At 53.8% G+C, this 25,782-nt stretch overlaps 4 protein-coding genes across 10 annotated transcripts; 3 read left to right on the forward strand and 1 right to left on the reverse strand.

Moving 5' to 3' along the window:
* Positions 1–30: 30 nt before the first annotated feature.
* On the reverse strand, positions 31–1,435 carry NXNL1 (nucleoredoxin like 1). The gene is made up of 2 exons (XM_075025212.1): positions 1,113–1,435; positions 31–338 (listed from the first exon to the last, which is right to left on the reverse strand). The coding sequence occupies exons 1-2, from the start codon at positions 1,433–1,435 to the stop codon at positions 41–43; spliced, it is 621 nt and encodes a 206-aa protein (XP_074881313.1). The 3' UTR covers positions 31–40.
* Positions 1,434–13,023, forward strand: SLC27A1 (solute carrier family 27 member 1). Of its 3 annotated transcripts, XM_075025206.1 has the most exons (13): positions 2,254–2,334; positions 2,417–2,584; positions 4,615–5,009; positions 5,829–5,990; positions 6,975–7,044; positions 7,147–7,238; positions 7,366–7,475; positions 9,419–9,628; positions 9,922–10,048; positions 10,282–10,419; positions 10,821–10,985; positions 11,629–11,775; positions 12,427–13,023. In XM_075025206.1, the coding sequence occupies exons 2-13, from the start codon at positions 2,418–2,420 to the stop codon at positions 12,582–12,584; spliced, it is 1,941 nt and encodes a 646-aa protein (XP_074881307.1). In that variant the 5' UTR covers positions 2,254–2,334; position 2,417; the 3' UTR covers positions 12,585–13,023. The 3 variants fall into 3 exon arrangements, with proteins under 3 accessions (XP_074881305.1, XP_074881306.1, XP_074881307.1); XM_075025204.1 differs by having other exon boundaries at positions 1,434–2,584; XM_075025205.1 differs by having other exon boundaries at positions 1,434–2,584; positions 9,985–10,048.
* Positions 13,024–13,169: 146 nt separating this feature from the next.
* PGLS (6-phosphogluconolactonase) lies at positions 13,170–14,796 on the forward strand. The gene is made up of 5 exons (XM_075025210.1): positions 13,170–13,599; positions 13,695–13,802; positions 13,887–13,988; positions 14,354–14,494; positions 14,659–14,796. The coding sequence occupies exons 1-5, from the start codon at positions 13,306–13,308 to the stop codon at positions 14,794–14,796; spliced, it is 783 nt and encodes a 260-aa protein (XP_074881311.1). The 5' UTR covers positions 13,170–13,305.
* NIBAN3 (niban apoptosis regulator 3) lies at positions 14,592–25,704 on the forward strand. 5 transcript variants are annotated; one of them, XR_012650058.1, is made up of 15 exons: positions 16,571–17,255; positions 18,123–18,253; positions 18,744–18,875; positions 19,328–19,442; positions 20,514–20,663; positions 20,926–21,041; positions 21,125–21,229; positions 21,690–21,852; positions 22,200–22,387; positions 22,764–22,922; positions 23,230–23,346; positions 23,532–23,639; positions 23,734–24,027; positions 24,257–24,368; positions 25,350–25,704. XR_012650058.1 is itself a non-coding variant. In XM_075025209.1 (14 exons), exons 2-14 carry the CDS (start codon positions 18,140–18,142, stop codon positions 25,448–25,450), a joined length of 1,680 nt encoding a protein of 559 aa, XP_074881310.1. In that variant the 5' UTR covers positions 14,592–14,819; positions 18,123–18,139; the 3' UTR covers positions 25,451–25,698. The 5 variants fall into 5 exon arrangements, 3 of the variants coding, with proteins under 3 accessions (XP_074881310.1, XP_074881309.1, XP_074881308.1); XR_012650059.1 differs by having other exon boundaries at positions 16,572–17,255; positions 23,766–24,027; XM_075025209.1 differs by lacking the exons at positions 16,571–17,255; positions 23,734–24,027 and adding an exon at positions 14,592–14,819 and having other exon boundaries at positions 25,350–25,698.
* The last annotated feature ends 78 nt before the right edge of the window (positions 25,705–25,782 follow it).

The following is a 25,782-nucleotide window of genomic DNA, read 5'->3' on the forward strand; positions in this document are numbered from 1 at the left end:
GGGACGTCCCCAGCCGGCGCAGCCGCAACCTCCCGAGTCCCTAAGGAGACTCTTCACCTTCCTCTTTCCTTTCCCTGTTCTTCGCCTCCGTCTTCTTGTCCAGCTTGTACTTGAGGCGGCGGATGGGGTCAGTGATGCTTCTCCTGCTGCAGTCGTCAAAATCCTCTGCCAAGAGAAAATTTCGATCTACCAGCTCGGCAGCCTCCTGCCAGTTTCGGAAGCAAGCGGGGCCCATGCGTTGGATCTCTTCCACGGCATTTCCGACGATTACCTCCCCGTCTGGCTTCAGCACCACCACCGTGGGCACCTCGGACACGGCAAACTGCAGCTCCAGCTCCCTGCAAGGCAAAGGGGAAGAAACCTCAAATGGGGAAGGGTGTAGCAGTCCTCGCCACTCATCGTCCTCGCCGCTCCTCATCCTCACCATCCGGTAGGATTCCTGTGGCTTTCCTGGTGCGGACAGAGCTGTGCGGACAGAGCTATGCGGAGCCTATTTGCTGAATGTAACCCGCTCTTTGTCCGTTGCCGGTAATTAGAGCCTGATGCAGATCCCTGTGAGGCCGGTAAAAGGGGATTTGGGCTTCAGCCCCCTGGGGTATGGGAGATGCGGGACGGCTGCTGGGACCTGTTTTACAAGAGCAGCGGTTAAACAGCAGCAGGACCCTTAAAATTTTAGTGTCCTCCAGTTTGCCCTCAAAAGGAGCTGGGAATAATTCTTGGTATTAATTGCAGCTCGTTCTGTCGCTAATGAGGTTACAGTAAATGCGTGAGTGCTTCCAATCCGCCTGGCTGCATCCATCTTTCACGCTACGTGTTTTGCCCAGAGGGCCGGCTGACACGTCTTTAAGAGTTATAAATAGTGCGTTATAAAATTGGAATACAAATATATCAGCAAAAAGCGAGATGGAAGGAAGAGGAAATATTTTTGCCTTATAAATAGGTGCAGCCAAAGAGCTTTACCGTTTTTTTCCATGAACGCACTGCCCCGACCACTCCAGCAGGGACTGAATATGAGAGAAAACATCTGGAAAAGAGTTTAAATATCTGAAAATACAGGCGGGGGCTGTTTGCAGCGTGCGGGGTCTGCCTCCCTACTTCACTGGGGGCCGTACCTTTTGAAGGCGTCCCCGAAAGGTATGGCCAGCCAGCGTTTCGGCATGGACCTCAGGAAAGCGCTCTGCTGCTCCTCCGTCTCGTCCCGGGACACGTACACCAGGACCAGCTGCGAAGCTCGTTCCACGTAAAACTCGTCGGTCAACCGTAGGAAGAAATCCTTGAGGAGCGGGGAGAACTGCCGGCACCGCGGGCACTGACCGGATCCGAAGTAGAGCAGCAGCACCTTGTTCTCCAGCGTCCGGCCCAGCTCCCGTTCCGTCTCCACCTCGTCCCGTTCCCGGTTGGCCATCAGGACCTTCCCGGTGAAGAGGGCGGCCATGGACGGACGAGGCCGACTGATCTGGTGGGACGGACCGAACCCACCGTTCCCGGTGAGTGCTCGGTGGTGGGAAGGGGTTGCGGAGCCCCCCGGATTCCCCGGCCGCCCCCACTGTCAATCCCGGCTATTAACGATCCCGGATTCACCGGAGCATCCGGTAATCGGCTTAAACGGGGAGGTCGGGGCCTGGGGGGCGGTGCCGGTCCCGGCCTCAGGGGGTCAGTACCGGTCCCGGGGAACCCGGGTGCTGCTGGTCCCGAATGTGCGGGGACTGTGGGGTCCCGGGCCGGGGGTCCCGGGTGTGCCCGGACCTGGGCTATGGGAGAACCGGGCGTGCGTGTCCCGGGCGTGCGTGTCCTGGGCGTGCGTGTCCCGGCTGGTGCCAGTCCCGGGCCGTGGAAGCCGGGCGTGTGAGTGCCGGCTGATGCCGGTCCCGGGGCGTGGGGTCCCGGGTGTGCCCGGACCGGGGCTGCGGGAGAACCGGGGGTGCGTGTCCCGGCTGATGCCGGTCCTGGGCCGTGGAGGTCGGGCGTGCGGGTCCCGGTGCGGACACGAGCGCCGGTTTCCCAAACCGCCCGTTAACCCCCGGGCGGGCAGAGACCGTCCCGTCCCCCCCCGCCGGTTCTCAGTCCCGGGGCCGGAGCCGCTCCGCCACCGAGGGGGCGGGGCCCCCTCAGCGGTGACGTGTGACGCCTCGCGGGGGCGTTCCCCACGCCTCTCCTCCTCCCCCAATCCGAAACCGGCAACGGTTCCCTCGACCAACAACGTCGGGCGTTTCCCCTCCGTCCCGCCCCTCGGAGGGCGGTGGCGTTCGCGTCCGGGGCGGGGCTACACCGGAGGCGGTGGCGGCGGCGGCCGAGGCGGGAGCGGGCGCGGGAGCTGCCGGCGCCGCCGCTCAGGTAACGGGGCCGGGGATGGGGCTGTCCGAGCCGGCCCGGCCCGGTCCCCCGGAGCGCTGATCCCTGCCCCTTCCCTCCGCAGCATGCACCCGGCGGGGGTCTGCGCCGCCTCCCTGGGCTCCCTGGGGCTCCTGCGGTTCCTGGGCGCTCCCTGGTCCTGGAGCTTGGCCGCCACCTTGGGCGTCTGCCTGGGCAGCGGGGGATGGCGGCTGCTGCGGCTGGTCTTCAGGACGGCTCCGCGGGATCTCTTGTAAGTGTTGTCCGCCGGGACCCCTCCGGAGGCAGCCCCTCACGGCCACGCGTGGGCAGGGGTTGAGGGTCGGCGGGTTCGCCGCTTTTAAGCCCGAAGCGACTCGGGTTTTAACTTGCCCTGCCTGCGCACAGGCGGGCGGTTGGAAGGGCTCAGCCTGCAAGGGAGCGAGCGAAGGGATGCGGGATGCCCGCGGGATGCCCGCAGGATGCGGGTCCCGGTTCCCCCGTGGAAGGAGTCGCGGGGCGACGCTTGTCGTTACGCTGAGCTTAAAGAGAGGGTAGAGCTGTCGGAAAACACGTAAGCCGAACGAGGGGATCGCGGCGCGGAGAGGGGTAAGTCTCCGGCAGCTTCTCCATCTCCTGGGAGTCCGTCACCGCCGTCGCATTTAGTTCCGCGGTTTTTAGGCCTCTGTGAGGATGTGCCTTTATTCCAAAGGATTTAGGGCTCCTGCGATTGCCAGCTTCGCTCTGGCTGTCACTGTACTTTGAAGAGCTGTTTCCTCCCGATTGCCCGGCAAGCTGGGAATAATGGCAGAAAATAAACTGGGCAGAATAAAGCCCTTTAAGTGCCTGGAAAGTGCAGCTCAGCAGTGAAAAGGCTCCTCTGTTCTGTATTTGGCACAGCGCGGTGTAAGGTCACTGTGAAAGCCCAGCTCGGCCTGACCATTGCCAACAACTTGTTACTGAAACGCACCCTTCCCCCTTCTGCGAGGCTTTGCTCTTGCTCTTGACGTTCAGTCGTGAGAGTTGCGGGGGTTTTTAAGTGCTAATATTAAATGACCTTTCAAGTTTCTGGGGATTCTTCCAAACCCTTGTTGCACAACAGTTTCCTATTTTAATGGTGGAAAAGTACTGCCCCCATCTTCCTAACTCCAGGAAGGAAACCAGATCCGTTACGTTTACCCAGACCTGCTGTCCTCGTTTTGGTGGCGGTGTTATGGTAGCATACTTTAATAAATTTCTTTTCGTATCTAAGTTATAACTGATAGCCAAAGCAAGAGAGCCAGCGCGCCCCTAAAGATAGTTTCCTCCAGGACAACGTAAGCGAGACAGTTGAAGTTCAGACAATAACTTTTGCCGCCATCCAGCTTGAACTGTGTCAAGGTTTGACTTGCAGCTGCTGCCTTGGAGACTTAAAATAATTATGTAAATTATGGAGGACAAAAAACAAAAAGCCCCGTTAGAGCGGTCTGGTTTGTTCTTTTATTGAGCAGTTGCTCTTCGTGGTATCCAATACTCACAGAGGCAGTAATGCTGTTCTTCATAAGGCACGACGTCTTTAAAGGAGCTTGCCATCCAAGAATAATTATTATTTATTAATTATTATTAAAATCTGTGGCTTCTGCCTGGTAGTATCTCAATAGCCTCACTTCCTATCGTCCCAGGACTGCGGCAGAGACTGACTCACAGGAAAATGCACCGGCGAGCAACATGCCAGCAGTCCTCTCGTCTCGTGGGTGAAAGGGGAAGCCTTTGGCTTTGTTCTCTTGGAGCTGAGGGCGTGCGTTGTTATCAAAGGGTCAGGCTGTCTTTGTAGTTTAAATGCTCTCGGATCCTGAGAGGTATAATTTTATGAAATAGCACAAAGATGCTGCAAAACGTCCTGGCAAGAAAGGCGCTTCCCATGTGAAGTATGTTTGCTTCCTTTTGAGGTAAAAGCAATGGTTGGCAAGTCCTTTTTTTTTTTAGGATGGCAGAAGACATCGTTAAAGGATGTAATTTACCCTCCTTAATATTTTCTGTGGGCTTGTTTGAACTGGTATCAATGTGAAGATGGATTCCCTGTGTTTCATAGCGTGGAAAGTACCAGAACAGTTGCTGTTTATTTACCATACTGTTAAAATAGCCGTCATTTGCTGTAGAACAGCAGTGATTAAAAGTTCCGGTTTCAGGGTGGCGCTTCAGCTGCCCAAGGGCAGGGGGATGCCGGTGGGATGCTCGTGCGGAGTACGTGTGTCCTGCCCACATCCCTTCTAATTTAGAAATTATGCTGAAAATTAAGCTGTTAACGCTCTTTCTTTGCTGCAGCGGCCTCTCGGTGCTGTTACGAGTCAAGTACAAGTTGCGAAGGCATCAAAAAGCCAAAAGCACCATCCCCAAGATGTTCCAGGATGTTGTCCGCAGGCACCCCGACAAAGTGGCCCTGATTTATGAAGCCACCGGTGAGCAGTGGACCTTCAGGAGGCTGGATGAGTACTCCAACGCCGTGGCTAACTACTTCTACCAGCAAGGTTTCCGTCTGGGGGACGTCATCGCCATCTTTATGGAGAGCCGTCCCGAGTTTGTTGGCCTCTGGCTAGGGATGGCAAAAATCGGCATCGAGGCGGCTCTGATTAACTTCAATTTGCGCTTGGATTCTCTGGTTTACTGCGTGACGACTTCGGGCGCGAAAGCTGTGATCTTCGGAGGGGAGCTGTCTTCAGGTGAGTCACTTGGGTGTTCGTACGCCTTATGGGCAACCCGTGAACTGTTCGCTTGGTCCTGAGTAAGGCAGAGATTGAGTAAATTAAAAACAAAAAGGCAGCTGGCCGCATGAAAAGCTAGGGAAGGTGGTAAATCTCCTGATTACAAAAGGCAGAAGCGTTCAGTTAGTATCTGAGGCTAAAAGAGGAGCAGTGTTTTGAGCAGAGCGGTCAGTAGCTTGGTTACATCTGCCGGCATCTTCCTCATTTCCTGGTGCCCGAACTGAGCTCCGTGATTTGCTCTTGTTTCGTTGGATCTGGAAGAGCTGCATTGGGAGTCTCGTGCTTCATCGAGAAGTGGCGATACATGCCACGAGATGTGTTTCTCAGCCGCAAGGCCTGTTTTTCTCTTTTGCTGTGTTAATACTCTTTGCCTAATGCTGTGCTTTCTGCCGCAGGATGGGTTTGTCAACGGATGCTGGTTTTAAATACATCCCTGCTTCTTTAATGAACTCTGTTCCGATGGTTGTTGTTAGATCTGGTGGTTTATTATTCTGAATCATCTTGAAACCATTCTAGATTATTTGAAGATAACGATGTGGTCATGAGGAGAGGCAATTTCGCATAGTTTTTTTGTTAGTGTCTTTACTGGGCCTGGGTCAGTCTGACCACACTGATGGGGATGTTATCTGGACGGGTGTGACGTAAGTATTTTAAAGGAGTCCCTGGTTCTTCAGGTCCTTCCGTGGTTTCGGGGCACAATAGGATGTTATACAGGTTATTTTTGCCACTGCCTAGAGCGTTACGTTTGTTGCAAAAGAGACTTGCTTTGTCTTGCAGCAATATCTGAAGTGAATGGGATGTTGGGGAAGAACATGGCAAAATTCTGCTCTGGCGACTACAACCCGGATGTCGTTCCTGTGGAGACCAGACATCTTGATCCTCTTCTGAGTACTGCATCGAAATCGCCCCCGACTCAGATTCCAGTCAAAGGTTTAGATGGTAATTTTATCAATGATTTTTATTTCTCGATGTGATGTGTGTGAGATCTGGACTAGGTGACAGCAAAACAAGAAAACTAAGCAAGATGGATTAAATCAACCCAGTTTGGGGTCACAAATAGAAGAAAGGAGAAAAAAAAAGAGGAAAAAAAAGTAAGATCCTGGTTGCAGGGTACTCAGGGTTAAGTTTCTCATTGTCTGAGACTCCCAAGCTTTACGTAACTAATGTATTTACTACCTGAAGGAGGGAGATTGGTGCCTTCCCAAAGACAACCCTTCCGTTATGGGAGAGTAGCCGCTGGAATGCGTGTAGGGTGAAGCAGCCGGCATGGGAGGACTTACCCCGTCCTTCACTAGCTCTATGAATCTGTCTGGTTTGTCTGTAGCGTTTAACAGCCTGTATTCCCTTCCCCCACAGCTGACTTGTGTGTAATTAAAATCTTTCCTTGCCTGTGGCGAGGATGAGTGGTAGGTTTGGCATTCAGGAGAGGGAAAGGAAGATGCTGACTGGCCTCCAGTCTGTATTTCATACTTTGAGACAATTAAGAGCCTCTGAGATCCCTGAGGTGTTGGTACTTTGTTTACAGTAGGAGGAACGATGCTGTGAAGAGGCTTTTCCTTTAGGTTATATTTTTTAATCATAGAGTTAGATACCTGCCCTACCTGCGGGGACACAGGTTGAGACCTTTCTTCTCAATTGATTTGGAATTCATGTCTGACCTGCAGAGATAACCCAGTCCCAGGAAAATATGCGTAAAGGTATAGAGGCCATGTCCTCCGAGCTCTGCAAATTCTTCGTACATGTTCCTGTTATGGACAACGTGCAGGTTCTCCGTCAGGCTGCAACTCCACCTTTGTGTTGGCCTTCGCAGCTCACCGTCCCGTTCTTCAGCCGCTGCGAACAAAGCCTAAAACAAAAAGCTAACCCTGTGGGGATTTTCTCGGGCAGTTGAGAACAGTCTGACGCCTGTTTCCGTTTTTCTAGATCGACTCTTCTATATCTACACTTCAGGAACAACAGGAATGCCCAAAGCTGCCATTGTGGTGCACAGCAGGTTAGGACCCGAGGAGGTTCTTCCCTCTCGAGGCGCGTTTCTCATCACGAAACCCCAAGCTTTACCCGTCTCGCTTGCTTAGCATGCGCTGTGTTCTTGCAGGTATTACCGGATCGCTGCCTTTGGTTACTACGCCTACAAAATGCACCCGGAGGACATCCTCTACAACTGCCTCCCCCTCTATCATTCCGCAGGTAAGCGTCCTCCTTCTCGGAGGCAGAGGTAAGGCGTTGGCCTCCCCTGTGCCTGCTTCTTTCTGTGTCCTTGTGAGTGAATGGAGCCAGGATGGCCGGAGCTAGCCCCATGATCCTTGTTTTCTAGGTAACATCATGGGAGTTGGGCAGTGTCTGATCCATGGCCTCACCGTGGTGATCAGGAAGAAGTTCTCGGCCAGTCGCTTCTGGGACGACTGTACAAAATACAGATGCACGGTGAGGGCTCTGCGGTCTCTGTCTTTGGTGCGTGACTCGAGAGCACCAGGTTCCCCCCTTAATTACTGATCTCCAGGTAATTCCCCGTCCCTTGTTGGATATCGAGGTGCCTGTGCCATGGCGTCTTCAAATTGCCAGTGCTGCTTTAGTCATGCAGGACTCCAGAAAAGGTCTTTCATCCGTCTTAGGATCATAGAATCGTTTAGGTTGGAAAAGACCCTTAAGATGATCGAGTACATCGTTACCCTGGCACTGCCAACTCCACCACTAACCGTGTCCCCAGGCGCCACATCTACACGTCTTTTAAATCCCATCACAGGGATGGTGACTCAACCCCTTCCCTGGGCAGCCTGTTCCAGTGCTCGACAACCCTTTGGGTGAAGGAATTGTTCCCAATATCCCATCTAAACCTCCCCGGGCACAACTTGAGGCCGTTTCCTCTCGTCCCATCACTTGGGAGAAGAGCCTGACCCCCACCTTGCCACAACCTCCTTTCAGGTAGCTGTAGAGAGCGAGGAGGTCTCCCCTTGGCCTCCTTTTCTCCAGGTTAAAGCACCCCGGTTCCCTCAGCCCCTTCTCTTGTCCTCCAGACCCTTCACCAGCTTCATTGCCCTTCTCTGGACACGCTCCAGCACCTCAATCAATGTCTTTCTTGTAGTGAGGGCCCCAAAACTGAACACAGTATTCGAGGTGCGGCCTCACCCGTGCCAAGTACAGGGGGCTGATCACTTCCCCAGTCCTGCTGGCCACACGATTTCTGACACAAGCCAGGATGCCGTTGGCCTTCTGGGCCACCTGGGCACGCTGCCGGCTCACATTCAGCCGGCTGTCAACCAACACCCCCAGGTCCTTTTCCACTGGGCAGCTTTCCAAGTGCAGGACCCGGCATTCAGCCTTGTTGAACCTCATACCGCTGGCCTCGGCCCATCAATCCAGCCTGTCCAGATCCCTCTGTAGAGGGATCCCTCCAGCAGATCAACGCTCCCGCCATACTTGGTGTCATCTGCAAAATTCCCGAGGGTGCGCTCGACCCCCTCTTCCAGACCGTTGATAAAAGATATTAAACAGAACCGGCCCCAGTACTGAGCCCTGGGGAACACCACTGGTGACTGGCCGCTCACTGGATTTAACTCCATTCTCCACCATTCTTTGGGCCTGACCAGCCAGCCAGTTATTTACCCATCGAAGAGTGCGCCCATCCAAGCCATGAGCAGCTGGTTTCTCCAGGAGAACGCTGTGGGAAACGGCGTCAAAGGCTTTGCTAAAGTCTAAGCAGACAATATCCAACATTTTCTCCTGCTTCCTCTTTGCAAAGTTGTCAAGACGAGCTTTTAAAACACAAGTTTGCATCTGTTACTGTTGCAGGAAAGCTCTGCCAGGATTTATCCGCGTTAGGAATCACTGCAGAGGAATTCTCTTGGCAGTTCATAGCCAGTAAACTCTATTTGTATATATGTCAACACCACCTTCTAATTTAAGCAGCTTTTTCTCCTCCCTGGTGTTTATCTTGCCCGTCCCCCACCAGCAGTATTTATAGCTGGTAATTGGATCTCCACTCCGACTGCATTTTGCTGGGTCAAGCTGTTGGTTTATGATTGACCACCCATTCCCCTAATCTTCCTAGAGGTCTTTCAGTGCATCTGTTAAAGCAGGAGGGTTTTTTCTTTATATGAGTGTCTTTATTCACGCAGAAGGATCCCTCCCGTGCTCTTTTCTGGTGCTAACGTGCAGGTTCCAGAGGGCAGTAACCGTTTTACCTTTGCCTATTTTTTCGTGGCAAGAAACCCCGACTTGAACTTGCGACCGCTCATGGTTTATTAAAATTCCTGACGTGTCTCGTTCCACGAGGTACGCTGACACCAGTGGCCTCATGGTCAGCTTTTTCCAGGGCGTTGTAAGGGTCGCCTGAAGCCTGAGCTATTTTTTTGTGTTTACTGCTTCAGATTATTCAGTATATCGGGGAAATCTGCAGGTATCTTCTGAATCAGCCGGTCCGAGAGTCAGAAACCCAACACTGTGTGCGGCTGGCGGTGGGCAATGGTTTGAGACCCACCATATGGGAGGACTTCACAAAGCGCTTCCGAATTAAGCAGATCGGAGAGTTTTACGGAGCCACGGAGTGCAACTGCAGCATTGCCAACTTGGACGGAAAGGTGAGGAGGAAGAGGGTGCCGTGACAGCTGGGAGGGGTGTGCAGAAAGGAGAAAAACCTCCACTGGCTTCTCTGACTCCTCCTAGTCCTCTCGTGAGGGGTGGCAGGGAGAGCTAAACTGGTCATTAGGAGTGGCATGCACAAAAAGCTGGGTAAAATCTTACCTTTTGGGTGAATTTGCCTGTTAAATGGAAAGGGAGGAAAGATCTGAGAATTCCCAGAAAGCGGTAATGCAAAACCCAAGCCGTTCCCTTCAGCATTTTGGTTTGTGGTTTTTTTCCTGTCTTTTGGAAGGTCGGTGCCTGTGGTTTCAACAGTCGGATTTTGCCCAATGTTTATCCCATCTGTTTGGTGAAGGTAAACGAGGACACGATGGAGCTGATCCGGGATTCTGGTGGGCTGTGTATCCCCTGTCGCCCAGGTGAGCGTTAACCCGAACAAATAAATCACAGCTTTTTGTCCTAAAAAAAAATAATATATATATGTAATAATCTTTGGCTGGTTTAAGGGGTTTCTAGCGTCATATACAGGTTTTCGCTTCCAGTTCTCTCCTCCAAAGATGGGTCAGTTCAGCAACTGAACATCCTTTGATGTGCACAAAGTTTAGCTTGTTGCGAAATGTTGCCGTCTTCTCGTTCATCCCGTTTCCTGCAGGAGAGCCGGGATTGCTCGTCGGTCAGATAAATCAACAGGATCCCCTGCGTCGGTTCGATGGCTACGTCAGCGAAAGCGCCACCAACAAGAAGATCGCTTACAACGTGCTTCGGAAAGGGGACCAGGCATACCTTTCAGGTACTGTCAGTACGGATTGCGGACGTTCCTCGTGCAAAGGTGGTCTCGAGAGAGCTAAATCTGGGATTTTTGAGAGGAGCCGATGATCTTAAAGGTCTTTTCCAACCTAAATGATTCTATGAACGGATGTGTTAGTGTTTTGAAGTTGCCAGCTGTCGAGCTGCTCTGGATTTAATAAAAAAATTAACATTTCAAAGAGGATTTTTTCCGTCTACCCTTTTCCTACTGCTGCCTGTCTCCCTTAAGGAGGAGATGCAGCGCGCGGAAGTCACCAAGGGATTTCTGCGCTCCCCTGGGAATAAAACAGCGCGACGCTGAGCGGAGGGTGGTGAGGCAGCCCTGAGTGTTAACGAACTTGAGTCCCGAGGTGGTTTTTTTGGTGTCTCCTCTCCCCCTCCCAGGAGACGTGTTGGTGATGGACGAACTGGGTTACATGTACTTCAAAGATCGCAGCGGGGACACCTTCCGATGGCGAGGAGAGAACGTCTCTACCACGGAGGTGGAAGGAACGTTGAGTCACATCCTCAACCAGACGGATGTTGCGGTGTATGGAGTGGAAGTACCAGGTAAAACGTCAAGTCAGAGCTCTCAGGACCTCGGGAGAAAGAAAAATATTAGGCGAATGTGTCAGAATGGGTGGAAATCAGTCGCCTCTCTTGTAACCAGGCACCCGACAATGAAAAGATTGAGTCAAACAGCAGAGTTTGACGCATTTATTCTGAGCAGTAGAAATAACGAGAGATCCAGCGATGCAATCTTTACTTGTGTCTTAAAAAGGAGGGTTTTTAGGTGAGCTTTGCAGAAGGTCTTGGTGTGCAAAGACCGTTCCATGGGTGTGCAGGCCCGTAAATCTTCAAAGGGTGGAGGAACGGGGGTCAAGTAGGGCACAAGGATGGAACCGAGCGTGTGTTGTGGGCACGTTGGGCGGAAAGGTTCCCGTTGTGGTACTTTGCCCTGAATTCTATCACAGCGTATGTGAGAGAAACCTGATGAAAAGAAGATTTGGATTAGCTTTCGGGGGTGGCCTCGACTAAGGGGTGCGGGGACGCGTTGGCGGCAGACTTGCAGCCTCTGGTATTACGTCGGGTTTTCCTCAGCGCATTTGTGCTTCGCCTTGAAAGGGACACGGGAGGAAATACCTGCGCTCAGCGTCTGCTAAACATTTCCCACTTCTGCCTTCTCTGCCTGAGCTCCGCTCTTCTGTTTCAGGGGTGGAGGGCAAAGCTGGGATGGCGGCAATTGCGGATCCCAAAGCTAAAGTCAACCCCAACGTCCTGTACCAGGAGCTGCAGAAGGTGTTGCCTCCCTACGCCCGGCCCGTCTTTCTCCGGCTCCTACCCCAGGTTGACACCACAGGTAAGGGTGATCCGGCTGCTCTCCAGGGGGGAAATTTGGATCCCGAAAGGAGTTTGGAAGCGTTTCTGCCTGCTTTGGGGCGAGAGAACATCCCAACTTTTGAGTACGGCAGGCGCAGAAGTAGCGGCATTGGTAAAAACGCCTAAAAAGTAAGGCGTTAGTAAAAATGAGGATTGTAGTTATGTCTTAAAGAAGAAATCAGCTGGTTCCAGGCCCTTATCAAAAAGATATCTGTAGATATAGATATATAGGAATGTGTACCCTTATCAAGAAGATATCTATAGATATATATATAGGAACGTGTATCCTCTTAACTCTCCCATACGCTGTCCGTTGCCTTTCCTGGGGCTTTGTCCCAGTATGACGAATGGCCAAGTCAGCTGCTGCGTTTTCTGTTTTCAATTTCCCAGGAATTTTACCGTGTCCTTTTACCAGCCTCGCATGTGAGGAGAAGTAAAAATTGCACAAGGTTTGTGTAAGAACTCCGGTAACGATCAGGAGGGTTCACGAGCGTCGAGTTGCTAAAATTCTTAGGCAAAACTGTGAAGTAGAAATGAAATGCCACCTGTGACCTTTCATCCTTGCTCTGATGCTTAAGCAGGCTTTTTGAGGCAAAGTATTTTTAATTTTTTTTTTCTCCTCTTTTTGAAGGTACATTTAAGATTCAGAAAACCCGCTTACAGAGGGAAGGATTCGACCCCCACCAAACCTCAGATCGGTTGTATTTTTTGGATCTAAAGTTGGGAAAATACGTTCCTCTGGATGAATGCCTTTATGAAAGGATTTGTTCTGGAAAAGCTGCTTTATGATCTAGTCGGATTCAGCCTTTTTCGAGGGAAAACGATGACTAATCGGAGGGACAGGAGGCTGGTGGATTCCTTACGCTCGGGGGCAGCCTCTCCCTCCCCTGAAGCACATTTAACCCCTCGCCCGCTCCCTCCCCGAGCGCTGACATCTCATTAACCTGCCCTTATGCCTCTAGAGAGAGTATTTTTATAACCACTACCCGCTTAGGGAGGAGTTCTGTGGCCATATTTATTTACGGAGATACCTGTGCCCCGCAGGGGGCTTCTCTCTGCTCCGTCTCTGAACTTTACTTAACAAATTTAGATGATTTTTTTTTTTTTTTTTAACCTCACTTGCGTTAGGTCACGTTTTAACTACCCGCGGGCCGTGCCCTTAGGGTTGGGGATGTGAGGACATTAAAAAAGGAAGAAAAACAATAATAAATAAAAAGCCTTCGATGGGTGCTGTGGTGGAGGGGAGAGCGGCCTTCGCCTTTACCCTCCCTGCGCGGGTGCCTGAGGCCTTACTGAGGGAAGAAGGGCCGCGGCTTTGTGTTCGGGCGGTGGAAAACCGAGGCGCGGGGTGAAGCCGCCTGAGCTCTGCCCGCCTCCTCCTCCCTCCTTCGGCCTGCGCCGCGACGAGGCCTAAGCGACGGGTTGCTAGGCAACGGCGCGGGGCGCCTGAGCCGCGTCACTTCCGGCGCGCCGCTTCCTCCGGCGCGCCGCTTCCCCCGCCGCCGCCGTCATGGCCGCCACGACCGGCCCCGCGTCCCGCCGGGTCTCGGTGTTCCCCTCCCCGCAGGAGCTGGGCCCGGCCCTGGCGCAGCTGGTGCTCGAACGGGCGGCGGCGGCCGGCGGCGGCGGCGGCCGGCGTTTCTCGCTGGGTCTTTCGGGAGGGAGTTTAGTGGAGATCCTCGCCCGGGACCTGCCCCCCGCCGTCGCCTCCGCCGCCGTTTCCCCGGCCGGCTGGCTCTGGGCCTTTTGCGACGAGCGGCTCGTTCCCCCCGAGCACCCGGACAGCACCGCCGGCGCCTACAAGGTGAACCGGGGCCGGGGAGGGGGGAAGGTCTGCCGCCGTCCCGTGGTCCGGTCCGGTCCGGTCCGGTCCTGACCGCCCCCCCCCGTTCTCCGCAGGCCCAGCTGCTGCCGCGGCTGCCGGTGCCGGGGCCGCGGGTGCTGACCGCCCCCCCCGGGCTGCCCCCCGCCGCCGCCGCCGCCGAGTACGCCGCTCAGCTCCGTCAGGTACCGGCCCCGGGGGCGGGGGAAGGGGGGGCAGAAGCGCGTACCCGCCCCGGGCTCCCGTTCCCATTCCCGTTCTTTCCCTAGGTTTTCCCGGGTGAGGACATTCCCGTCTTCGACTTATTGCTGCTGGGGGTCGGACCGGACGGGCACACCGGCTCCCTCTTCCCCGGTCACCCCCTGCTCCAGGTGAGCTCCGCCGCCGCCGGTATTTGCCCCCCACCCCGGGAACGCCGTTATCCCGGTGCCGTCATCGGCGACAGCCCCGATGGTGTAGTTCGACAAAGAAAAAGGGGGGGGGGGGGGAAGAGCTTTTGGGGTTGAATTATCCCTCTGCTTGTTTCTTTTTGAATTTCTCCCTGTTTGGGGGGCGGACCAACAAAAAAGGAGCCCGGGGCTTGAGCGGAGATACGAAAGGGTCGGGGAGCCTCGGTCGCCCTCCGCAGCCGTCGCTTACCTCAGTGCTGGTCAGAGCCTGGATTGCCTCCCTGTTTTGTGGAGTTTGGGGGTTTTTTTGCCTTTTTTCATGTTTTTTATTGTTTTCGCTCTGATAGGAGAAAGAGAAAATCGTCGCTGCTATCACCGACTCTCCGAAGCCGCCGCCGGAGAGAATAACGTTGACCCTGCCGGTGCTGAATGCTGCGCGGATGGTTGTGTTCGTGGCTACGGGGGAAAGTAAAGCTGCCGTTTTAAAGGTTTGGACCCAAACCGTTCGTCGTCTTAACAAAAATCCAAGGCGTTTGGGGCAGGGAACGAGCTATCGTGAGGGTTCAGTCAACCGCTGAAGCATTTTGGGCACGGTTTGTGGTTCCCTTTTGCCGACTGCTCAGCCGCGACACCGTTCCCTCTCTCCCAACAGCGCATTTTGGAAGGCGACGAGGAAAACCCCCTTCCCGCTGCTCGTGTCCAGCCTCGCTCCGGGCAGCTGCGCTGGTTCCTGGACGAGTCGGCAGCCAAGGAGCTGACCATCCCCGTCGAGAAACATTCCGTCTTGTAGAGCCGACTGCTGGCCGGCCTCAGGTGACGGTAACCGCGGCACTGGCGGCGTGACGTTCCAGGTGAAGAACGCCGCGTTCGATTGTAGCGCTCGGTTGTGGCACAAACCACGGTTTTTATTTTTATTATTTTTTTTTTCCCCCCTGTTTTCTGGACCAAACAGCGCTTTGCTGAGCACAAATTTTTGTGTAATAATCCCTTCGGTTCGGTGGGGGCTGCGTTGGAACCACGCGTGGTGATGGTGTCGCATGGTTCGTTTCGGTTGCTGTGACATGAAAGGCGTGCGTGACATTAAACAGATGGATTTCAGCTCTTCTGCTCCTGGTTCTTTTTCCACCTGGCCGCGCTCTTCCCTAAACGAGGGACTTGGGGAGCCAGGTGCAGGGTTTGGGGTGTTGTGGTGTCGGCGACGCGAGGGCAGACGGATGGATGCTTGTCCAGAGCAGCTCTGGCTGTAGGGTAATGCTCGGTTTCCCTCGCTGGTTTGTGAGATTTGTCTTTGTTAATCCTGACTTTAACTGCGCATCAGTTTTTGCCTGAAACTTGGTGTCGGCGGCTCCTTCCTACCTTGTTTTTTCACATCCCTGCGCACGTAGCGGTAAGGTTTTAGCTTTCGGTAGCGAAGAGCGCTTTGAGATCGCACGGTGTCTGTTGGTGCAGCGGGAAAGGAACAGCATTCCTGTTTCTTTTATGCTCTAGGAAGCGCAGCGCTTCCGTGCCAGATTTGGGAAAAAAACCCCAAGAATTGAGGTTCCTGGGCTGGACGTGGGTATTTACAGGTACATCACAAAGCAGTTGGACAGGACTTGGAGCGTAAAAGCCCTGAGCCGGCAGTACCGGGCGCAGCCGTCCCTCTCGACGGCATCTTTGAGCCGCGGAGTTGGTGGCTACCGGACTACGAGCGATTCAGCCTTCGTCAGCGACGTACCCGGGGTTTGTTGCTGCCATCCGTAGTCATCTTTAGCGTTGCCTTCCCGGGGGTTACGTATAGATTCTGGTGGGAGCTGCGAAGCAGGGCTGGTCAGCGGTTGTTCTTGGTATCTCCGAAACGACTTTTAAGGAGATCCAGGCAGAAAGCGTCAGGGTTTGCGAGTTAAACATGAACGTGACTAAAATCACGTTTGTGTCTGCCCGATAGCCGAGCTCCGCATCTTAAAAACGCAAAGTAAACCAGCAGAGCAGATGCACATGGATGAGACTTTGAAACTAAAATCTAACGCAAGTTATTGAAAATAACGTGATTCCCTGTTCTGGGACCTGACAAACGATGTAAGTTTTAATGAGGTGGTTTTGGCAAATGTGAGTCCAAAACCGTGCGGTGGTAAGTTTCCACGCATCAGGTCCGTGGTGCTGTGTCTGTAGAAACCTGTTTCTCTTGCGCGGCCGTGCCGTGTCATCCCTCCGGTGATTCCAAAACCTTTTTCCACTCGGCTTTATGGCTTTTTCTAAATTATACCCCACTGATTTCTTTCTATTAAAAGCGTTTGGGCTTTTTGACCACCCTGGGGGCTGATGCGAGTGCCGGATATTTCTGCTCAGAGTTTCCTGTTTCTACACGTCCCGTGGGGCGCGAAGGGTATCAAAAACCACCGGTTGCGTAACGGTCAAAACGACAGATTTCGTTCAAGCTTGATTAGGGAAGCGAGAGCAGGTGCGGAGCACAGCAGCGAGCAGGGCTGTTTCCGTGATACGCTCTCAAATTTGGAAATAACTCAGAAAAATCCCCTCGCTGTATCCCACTCGGTCGCTTCTGCGTCGTTCCCGAATTCCTTACCCCCTTCCCTTGGTTTTGAGGTATCTCATGCTGGCGGTAGCCGAGATGGGGACGAGGTGGGCAGAGCGTGGAGTACCGAGAGCAAATTTGGGTAAACCCGGTTGCGCCTTTCTTAGCATTGTGTAAATTTACAGCCTGAACCGCTTTAGCATCCTAAATTTAAATTCCAGCGCGCACAGTCTCGTCTTGAATAGTTCTGTGTTAATTAACGGTAACCGGCAATTGTTTCTAGGATGGAAACGGCACGTGCGGGTGAGCGAAGACATGGCTAGCGCCGTCCCGCTGCAAAAGCAGGACCCCCTGAGCTGGGATGTGGCCGAGCACAAATTCGCCCTATCTCAAAGATAAATTGGAAACCAAATCAGTACCGTTTTAGCACGCAAAACTTGGGGGGAAACTGGTAGAAAGGGGTGGGAAGCCACAGAGGTGCCGCTGCCCCTTTAAGGGTTATTTTGTGAGGGGGAGGGGGTTCGATACGAGACTTTATTTGAATATTTATGAACCGATGATCTGGAGGGGAGAGAGACGGAAAAGCGCTGCCGGGCGGAGAAGCCGGCATGTGGGGCATCCCCTCACCACCACCGAGCCCGGCCTCAGAGCCCGGCCGGCAGCGAGCGCGCTGAGGCCGAAGATGGGAGGAAGGTGTTCGAGCCCTCTGAACGGGAGACAGCGCAGGTATCTGAGAGGTGAGAAAGGACTTTGGCTGTCTCCGTTGGTTTTTTTTGGAGGGGGAAATACAAATTCTGTTCACAGCGAGTTGTGGCAGGGCTCCCTTGGTGGTGTCAGCCCTCCTTCCACACCGCAAGGGTGCCAGCACTGGGTCGGTGCTCGCGGAGCTCACATTTGGGCTTGGTGAGATGTGAAATCCGATTTAGCCGTTGGTTTTAAGGCGTTAGTTGGACAAAAACCAACGGAGCGGGCGAGAGGAGTCTCCGAGCCCTCATCTCTGGTACCTTCCTCTTCGGATGGCTCTCGGAGCGAGGGTTGGGAAACGCCTCATCCTTAGAGTGTTGGCTCGCTGCACTCCCTGCCTCCTCCGGTGTCTTGAGCGACGTGTTTCTCTGGGCCGTAAGATGTCTCTGGAGCTTCAGACTGCGGCTTTGTTGTCCGACTCTTTCAAGCCTACAGGGCGTGACATTTCAGTAACTCTGCTATCGATGAATTTGCTCTCTTGTTTCCATCTTCCCAGCTGGCGGAAGAAGCGTTTGGAGAAGCAGTGGCACATAAGAAGCCTTTTTAAATTTTGATTAGTGTCGGACCCTCTGACATTTCAGATCCTTTTTTGACCAGGCGCCTTCCCGGGCTACGCTGGCCGCATTCCCGGGGTGACAAAGCGCCCGTGGTTTGGGAGGGGGGTCCAGCAAGTGCAAGAAAAAAAAGAGCCGTAACTCTTTATTTCCTGAAATACGGAGAGGTTGCTTCATGCCTTAGCGCTCGCCTTCTGCTGCTGTCCTTAGAGGAGAGTAAAAAAAATGTTAATTAAAAGGAGCGAGCAGCCTCCTCTGGCAGGAGGGTGCCCCCCAAAACGGGCTCTGTCCTTGCTGTGCCCCCAGGTCGCGCGGATGCCACGATGAAGAACTTCATGCCCTATTACCGGAGGCAGCTGGCGACTGCCCTTCTGAGACGGGTCTCGGGGGAGCTGGACCCCCAAGGGAAACCGGCCCCGCAGCTCCTGGCAAGAGAGGTAAAAGGCTCCGCGAGGGACACGAACCTGCTGAGGTCCATCTTGTCTCGGAGGTGCCTGGGAAGACGCGGCTGCTGTTCCCCGTCTTTGTTGCAGTTTCATCGTGTAGTTGAACGTTACGCAGAACAGCGACCTGTTGCTAGGGAAAACTTCTATCTTTTGTGGCTTAGACGTAAATATTTAGGAGCGTGTTTTAAGAGAGACGAGAAGGTGGGATCGATAGCCGAGGGTCTAGCTCACAGATTGGTGCCAAAGACTGTTGAAGCCCTTACAGCAGCACCACAGTTTTGTCACAGAGAGTGACGACCTGTTTTTTTAGCTTTTCACCATCACTAGATGTCCATGTCCCGCTGCCTCTCGCCATTATTTTTGCAACCCTGGTAGCAAAAGGTCTGGCTGGGGCCAGCTTGTATGCGCTGGGCAATGGGTCTGTCTCCCCGCAGTGCTGACGCTTTGCACCTTTTCCAGCTCTTTTCTCGTGTGTCCTCAGCTCCGGGGGCCGCCCGACACCACTCTGCATGAGGGATTGCTCTCCCAGTATGACGGCGATTCTCGCAGCTGGCAGGAGAATTACTTCATTCTGCTCGGAGATTTTACCCTGCAGTGGTTCGAAAGCGAAGAGGTAAACATGCTCCCGCAGCTGCTGCTGCAGAGGTTGTAAAATGGAGGATTTTTTGTGGTCAAACCTTGTGAAAACCTCATCCCTTGCAGGCAGAAGCGAAGGTGGGCACGGGGCCACGCAGATACCCCTGCCCAGCTGCTCATGTAAAAGCCTGCCACTTCCCATCCGCACGGCTGAACAACCATTCTCTTTGCACGGAGAATCCTTCCACAAATATATTCCGTTTCCTTTAAAATTCGCCGTGGATCACCGCATTGCGTTGGATCCTTCTGTTGTTTTAATTGTCGGTACCTCTTTCGCGCGAAAGAGGTACTGAGTTTTGAAGCTGGCGTAAGCGAAGCCACGAGAAACGAACCTGCTCACCGTCGGCAGCTGCTCCGCGGTCGGTGTGAACAATTAAATCACCGCCCGCAAACCCTTGCTGAGGACGCGCCCTTTGATTTCTTTTCCAGGCCCTGAGGAAAGGCTGCGAGCCCAGAGGCTCGACCGCTCTCTCTGGCTACCTGCTGCTGTCTTCGCCGAGCGAATATGCCGAATCGCTCGGCGATCTGTGCCAAGGACTCGCAGGTAATTCTGTGACGTGTTGACGGTTAAGAAATAGGTTGTGGCTGGGGTAGGAGCGGTGTCCGGTTCGGCACCTCGGAGCATGACGGAGGAGGATGAGGTGAACGCACAAGGCAGGTTCTGTGTCCAGCCCAGAGACCCTGCGCCAAAAGGCACACGAGAAACTTCCTTACATGTAGGCAGGGCCATAATGCTCAGGGCTAAACTTTCGGTGTTGCCCGGACTTGGCGCTTTTGAGATCTCCTGCAGCTGAATCTGTTGTTTTCCTTGTTTCTCCGCATCCTCTGGCATTCTCCCCCGGCAGACAGCTGTGCTCGGGGCTGCCGGCAGCCTGCACGGCTTGACTCGGCCAGCTGGAAAGTGAAAATCTGAAACCCGAGTGGCACGAAACCAGAAGCAGCTGCAGAGAAACTTTGCCAGTGACTGAAATTCATTTCAAACGGTTTTCTCTGTTGAGCTCTTCAGCATGCAGCCCTCTGGCTTTTATTAGAGAGCTGCCTACTATAAAAGAGTTTATATCTGGTTGCGAACACTTGTAAATTACCGTTGTTGTTTTAAAGTACAGACGGCACCGTTTAAAATAAAAAACGTAATGGTATTGGGATCTTTCCAGTCTGCTGCAGATACTGGTTAAAAAGGAGGCGAGCCTTTACCAATCTGCTCTTGGAACAAAACATTCACACTCCTCCCCTGTGAACGGTTCTTGCTGTTTACCATGCTGCGCCAAAACTCCTGTTAGTTGCATCTATTAACGCTAAAAAAAGGAAAAGCCGCCCACCTCGGCAAAGGCCACGCCAGCTGATCCCGTCCCTTTGGCGTTTCCCCAGCTTGTCAGCCGATGTCTGGCGGGGCGTGATCCCCCTTGTTTTCTAACGAGCGGCTGAGACGCGGCGGGGCCTTGGATCGTTCTTGAAGGATGGCGTTTTATTTTACCTGTAAACTGGTATTCCTGAATGAAAATACGAACGGCAGCCTTACCGCTAGGGAAGCTTGCAAGAGTTTATAGAGATTTAATTCAAAATTGTTGCAGCGCCAGCGTACATTGCGCTCCTTCCTCTCTCCTTCCTCCCCGAGGTGGCAGCCCCTTTGCCGACCCGCCAGGAGAGTTTCTGTTTTTCCTCTACCATCCCTTCCGGAGGCATTTCTGCTTCTGTGCAGACTCGGCGGAATCACGACGGATCTGGAAGGCCGCTCTTCGGGATGGCATTCGTTACCGCAGCACAGGTGAGGCTGCCAAAGCGGGTGGGTGCCGCCTAACGAAGCGGCGAGGTCCGAGAGCGTGAGCTCTCCACCCTGGGGATCTTTTCACGGAGCAGGCAGCGTGAGTGGAATCTCACCACATTTGTGCCCGGAGGGCGAGCGCCACTTGTGGCCTTTATTCTCGCTCGGAATAGTTTTTAGCTGCTGCATTCCCACGGTTTGGTGGGAATTGCTCTGAGCGTCCTCGATTAAATGTCACCGGGGCTAACCTGTCCTTTGTCCTCAGAACTACAGAGGAGGGATTCTCTGGAAGCGGAGGCGTTCCTTGAGGCTGTGCGGTTTTACAGGCAAGAGAGAGGCCGCTACGGGGCAGGGGATCTTCTCCTGGGGCCGGAACCTGAGGTCGGTAAAGTGTTCCGAGACCGGAGCTTTTCCAGCGAGGTTGTTGCTCCGAGATGGTTTCAGCCGCTCGTTTTGGGTTTTAGATCCTCGGAAACGTGCTGATGGAGGATTTGCTGCCGGTGCTGCGCTCTCAGGTGCTCCCGAGCATCAGAGGGTCAGAAAGGAGACGGCGGCAGCTGTGGCTCCAGGTGAATGCCCGGGGCGTTGCTTGCACCCAAAAGTCAGGGCTGTGCCGATGCTGGCACACACGATGATGACCGGTGTACTCAGAGGGAGAACGGAGCATTGGGTCTAAACTTCTCAAATAAAGAACAATTGGGACAAAAAAGGCTCGTTCCAGGGCCGCTTCCCATGGGACTGCTAGAGTGAAAAACGTGGAGCATTGCGGCATGTGAGCAGTGTGGCTGTTTCCACGCATCAGCAGCGAGGGGATGGTTGTAATGGAGAGGGACGAAGTAATTACTTGATATTTGGGTTGGGTGAAACGAAGCAGGATGAGTCAAGGAATTTTAGCAGCGCGACATGGATGGGAGCTGGGTTTTTGTTCAGTGGTAAGCCCAGTAACGGTAACGTTCCCCAAAGTTGTGCCTCTTACCTCTCCTTTGTTCCTTCTTTCTGTGGTTCACCCGCTCCTCATCGGCTGCCCAGTTTCTCCAGGAGGTTTATGCCCTGATCCTCAGCGAAATTGCCAGTGAATTCGAAGGTTTTCAGAAGGAGAAGGAAAAACTACAGATGGAGCTGGAGAAGAAAATTCGCCCCGACCTGGATCAGATGCTGACTCTGAAGGATCAGATAGCCAGCAAACTCCAAGGTTGGGCAAACGGGGGGAAACGTTGGGATAAAAGGCAAAAACACAGGTTCAAAAATAAAAAAGACCTGGACAAATCCGTAAAATTTGTCCACCTCTAGTTGCAGGCCTTAGTTTGTGAAGTGCTGGCTTGGATAGTGTCGGTTTGGGAACCGCCGACCAACAGCTAAGGCGAATTTGGGTGTAATAAAGAGGGGCTGTGGGTGGGAGATCTCAGGTGGTGTTTTCTACCCGAACCTGAGCCCCATGGGTGTGACTGTGCCTCGTGGAGCGCAGCACGGTGTGGAACACGGCGCGGCGTGGAGCACGGTACTGTCCGTCGGGTGACCCACAGCTTTCACTCTTGACAGCCGCGGTGCAGAGCCCGGCGGAGTCGTGCTGCGGCCAGAGCGTGGAACCTCACCTGGAGTGCGTGATGGAGGAACTCATGCGTCCCGTCAGCTCGGGAGTCGAGGCGGTTCGCTCGCTCTTTGCCCAGAGGGTTGATGAGATGATCGGACTTGTCTGGAGCTCTCCCGTCGCGGTCCTGCAGAAAGAGGTAACGCGGGAATGGGACGGCAAAGGCGGCTGCTCTCTTCCAGCCCCGCCGTGGCCGTTGTGGGTGCGGGACCGATTCCTGAGGCGGCATCGGCGTCGCAGTGCGGCAGCTCGTTTGAATTGGTGTCGAATCCCGGCAGGAGGGTTCTCACGGGGTTGAGGTTTATTAAGTGTCAGGTCTCTCGGCCGCTGGGGAGATGTCGGAGGACGCTTTGGGCTCACGCTCTTTCCTTGAGCACGTGCTGGTGGTCAGTGCTCCGGAGAGGGAACGGGGGGGCGGAGAGCAGGAATATGGAGCCGGGGATCCCAACAACCCCGGGGAGCAAAGGCGGGGATGCCGCGTGCCGCCCGAGTGACGCGTTGCTGCTCTGACGTAGCTTCTGACGCTGGGGAGAACGTCCTGGCAGCCCCACGTCATGCACCTGTGCTACGAGGAGGCCGACCTGTATCGAGAAAGCCTGCGAGGGCTGGAGGAGCGGTTCGGCTTCCGCGGCGTGACGAGCTTGGTCCTTGGCGCGCAGAACCTCATGCAGCAAGTAGGTGCTGACGCTCGGAGAGGTGGGGGGTGTCCAACGCTGGGGGCTCTGGCTCCGGCCTCAGCCACTCGCTTCCCCGCCTCGTGCTCTGTTTCTCCTTGGACTGCTCCAAAGGCACAAAGCAAAAATCTGCAAATATTTTCTTAGTTTAAAAAAGAAAAACAAACCCCAGCGAGTTGGCTAACTAAGGAGGAAGGGACTCAATGGGGCTGGGGGGTGCAAGATGTGGAGCAAAATCCTGGGTCCTGCACGCCCAGTATCGGCTCAGCGAGGTGTTTTGTTTGTTTTTTTTTTTTTTATCTTGCAGCTGATGGAGAATGCCACCCACACCTTCCTGCAGCTCTCGCAGCAGCACCTCGGCCAGGCGGCCGGCCGGCGCCAGCTCACCCAAATGCTGGGGAAAGTCAAAGAGCGGGTGCTGAAGGTGAGGCAGGGGTCGCTCTCGATGGGTTTATTTAGGTGGAGTTTGGTTTTTTTTCTTTTTTCTGTTGAACACCCACCCTCCTTCGCTGCGTTTCGCTGCGTTTCCCTGCATTTCTGCATTGCTCTCACGCCACAGATGTGAGGTTGTTGCAAAGGGACCAATCCTCTTTTTGAATTGAATTGCAGAAATTTGACTATGACAGCAGCTCTGTCCGGAAGCGGTTCGCTCAGGAGTGGCTGGTCTGGATTTTTCTTCCTTTTCTGCTGAAGCATTTGGAGTCCGGGTGTAAGCTGGTACGGTCGTGCCTGCAACAGGCTGGGGGGGGCAGGGAATGGGCTCAAACAAGCGAGTTTTAGTTCAGCAAGAAAAAGCGACTCCTTCCCTCAGCGTCCTGGCGCTGAGGAACTGTCTCTCTGCAGAAAAGAGCTTTTAATTCAAGCCGCCATGGTGCAGGCTGCCAAACCGCAGCTCTCTCCTAGACGGCATCCCGAAAATCTCCTCCAAATGGACACAAGTCATGTTCTGTTCCGTGCCGCCGTGGGTGTGACCGTCCTTTAGATGTTTCCCAGAACAGAACATTCTCCTTTATTTTATTCCTTTTTTTTTTTTTTTTTTTTTTTTTTTTTTTTACATCTTCCCATTCGCTGTGCCGGAACGCTGGCTGGAGCGATTCCCTCTGTAGTGAGTCCCAGGGGTGTTTTTGGAGGTGAAGGGTGCTCTGCCATGGGGAAGACGGGCTCCTCTGGGATCTGAGGGTGCTGCTGTAGATCCTGGCCTTGCTCTGCCCGATGTTTTTGGGGGGAGGCTTACCCAATTCCCGTCAATTCTTCCCATCCTGGCTGCCGGTTTCCCGGCTCGCTGGGAACACAAACGGTGACGCTGCTCCGCTCTTCCCTCCCCCACCGCGTAGGAGCTGCCGCAGTACGAGAGCTTCGTGTTCGCCGACTTCAGCGGCATCATTAACCTGGAAAATATTTATGAAGAAACAGTCCTGGCCGTGCTGCTGCGGGCTGTCGGCAGAGGTGAGGGGGGGCTGTGTTGCCTAGCGAAAATATTTCCCCCATCAAAATATTTCCAGTCGCCAAATCGTCGCTACTGCTTTTCTGTACCCGGCTGAGATTCGGAGGGGGGGTTTGTTTTTTGTTTTTTTTTTTTTTTAAGCCGTTAGACGGTGATTTCCATGTTTGTACATTCAAGTTTCTTTCCAGCTGTTGCCCTTGGTCCGTTCCAGAATCCCAAGGCTGAATTATTTTCTTCCTGCCAGTTTTCTTTCCCTCCCCCTCTCACTGGCTGGAACCTCTAAACCTCCCGCTGGCCAAAGCCGAGGCGGGGGGGGTGGTGGTGGAAAATCATCTCATTTTACAGGCGTGATGTCATGGGAGGGCTGCGTGTTCATCGCCGCCTCATACAGCTTCGAACAGGGGAGCTGTTATGGGCAGTGAGCGAGTGGGGAACAGCCGCGGGCGCCGCTTTAACCCTTGGGAAAGAGGAGGGGGGGGACGGGTGAGAAGGGGACTTCACCCGGTTGTAAAACTCTCAGTGGTTTTCCATCGGCCAAGCATGAAACCGGGGTGAAAACAGGCCGAGATGGGTCCGTGTGGTTCATCTGAAAGTCAGATTTTGAGAATTTTACTTGAAAACTTGCGAGTAGGATTTTGAAGGGAAAATACCTGAAAGTAGCATTTTGAAGGTGAAAGTACTTGACATTTTGAAGGTGAAATACCTGAAAGTGAGACTGTGAAAGTGAAATACTTGAAATTTTGAAGGTGAAGTACCTGAAAGTAATATTTTGAAGGTGAAATATTTGAAAGTAGCATTTTGAACGTGAAAATACTTGAAATTTTGAAGGTGAAATAACCTGAAAGTGACAGTTTGAAGGTGAAAATACTTGTAATTTTGAAGGTGAAGTACCTGAAAGTAGCATTTTGGAGGTGAAAGTACTTGAAAGTGACATTTTGAAGGTGAAGTATAGTGCTGAGGATGACTCCCGTTCCCTCTTCCAGCGCTGGCCGAGGCCTCGTGCCGTAACAGACACAACCTTTATGCCGACGGCTTCTCCCTGCCACAGAGCTCTGAGGAGCTGCTCTACGAGGAGATGGGCTGAGGACCCGGTGTCGCCGTACTGGCCGTGACCCCCCTCACTGGTTGTGACCCCCCCTCACCGGTTGTGACCCCCCTCCCCTCCCTGGGTGGGAGTCAGCGGGGCGGGGTCCAGCGGGACCCCTTTGCCCCCACCGGGAGTGGGTTGTGTCCAGTGAAGAACTGAGTGATTGGAAATGGCCAATGTGTGCGGAGTGTGCTGGGGGGGGACGACAACAAAGCTGTGGGGCTTCACAAAAGGGGGGGGGAGAGAGAGATGGGGCAGAAGAGGGGGAAGATGGGGGCAGGGGAAAGAGGTGTGGGGCAGAGGAGGGCGAGATGGGGCAGGGGGGGAGC

Source organism: Buteo buteo, chromosome 4 (genome assembly GCF_964188355.1).
Source record: "Buteo buteo chromosome 4, bButBut1.hap1.1, whole genome shotgun sequence".
Taxonomy (NCBI): Eukaryota; Metazoa; Chordata; class Aves; order Accipitriformes; family Accipitridae; genus Buteo; species Buteo buteo.

Bases quoted from the DNA above. Each gene is read 5' to 3' on its own strand.
- SLC27A1 (XM_075025204.1), top strand. From the start codon at position 1,434: ATGGACGGACGAGGCCGACTGATCTGGTGGGACGGACCGAACCCACCG. The intron at 10,986-11,628 runs GTAAAACGTCAA...CTTCTGTTTCAG, and splicing joins GTATGGAGTGGAAGTACCAG to GGGTGGAGGGCAAAGCTGGG. The intron at 11,776-12,426 runs GTAAGGGTGATC...CTCTTTTTGAAG, and splicing joins ACCCCAGGTTGACACCACAG to GTACATTTAAGATTCAGAAA.
- NXNL1 (XM_075025212.1), bottom strand. From the start codon at position 1,435: ATGGCCGCCCTCTTCACCGGGAAGGTCCTGATGGCCAACCGGGAACGG. The intron at 339-1,112 runs GTACGGCCCCCA...TTTGCCTTGCAG, and splicing joins TTCGGGGACGCCTTCAAAAG to GGAGCTGGAGCTGCAGTTTG.
- PGLS (XM_075025210.1), top strand. From the start codon at position 13,306: ATGGCCGCCACGACCGGCCCCGCGTCCCGCCGGGTCTCGGTGTTCCCC. The intron at 13,989-14,353 runs GTGAGCTCCGCC...TCGCTCTGATAG, and splicing joins CCGGTCACCCCCTGCTCCAG to GAGAAAGAGAAAATCGTCGC. The intron at 14,495-14,658 runs GTTTGGACCCAA...CTCTCCCAACAG, and splicing joins GTAAAGCTGCCGTTTTAAAG to CGCATTTTGGAAGGCGACGA.
- NIBAN3 (XM_075025207.1), top strand. From the start codon at position 17,075: ATGATCTGGAGGGGAGAGAGACGGAAAAGCGCTGCCGGGCGGAGAAGC. The intron at 18,254-18,743 runs GTAAAAGGCTCC...GTGTGTCCTCAG, and splicing joins CGCAGCTCCTGGCAAGAGAG to CTCCGGGGGCCGCCCGACAC. The intron at 18,876-19,327 runs GTAAACATGCTC...TTTCTTTTCCAG, and splicing joins AGTGGTTCGAAAGCGAAGAG to GCCCTGAGGAAAGGCTGCGA.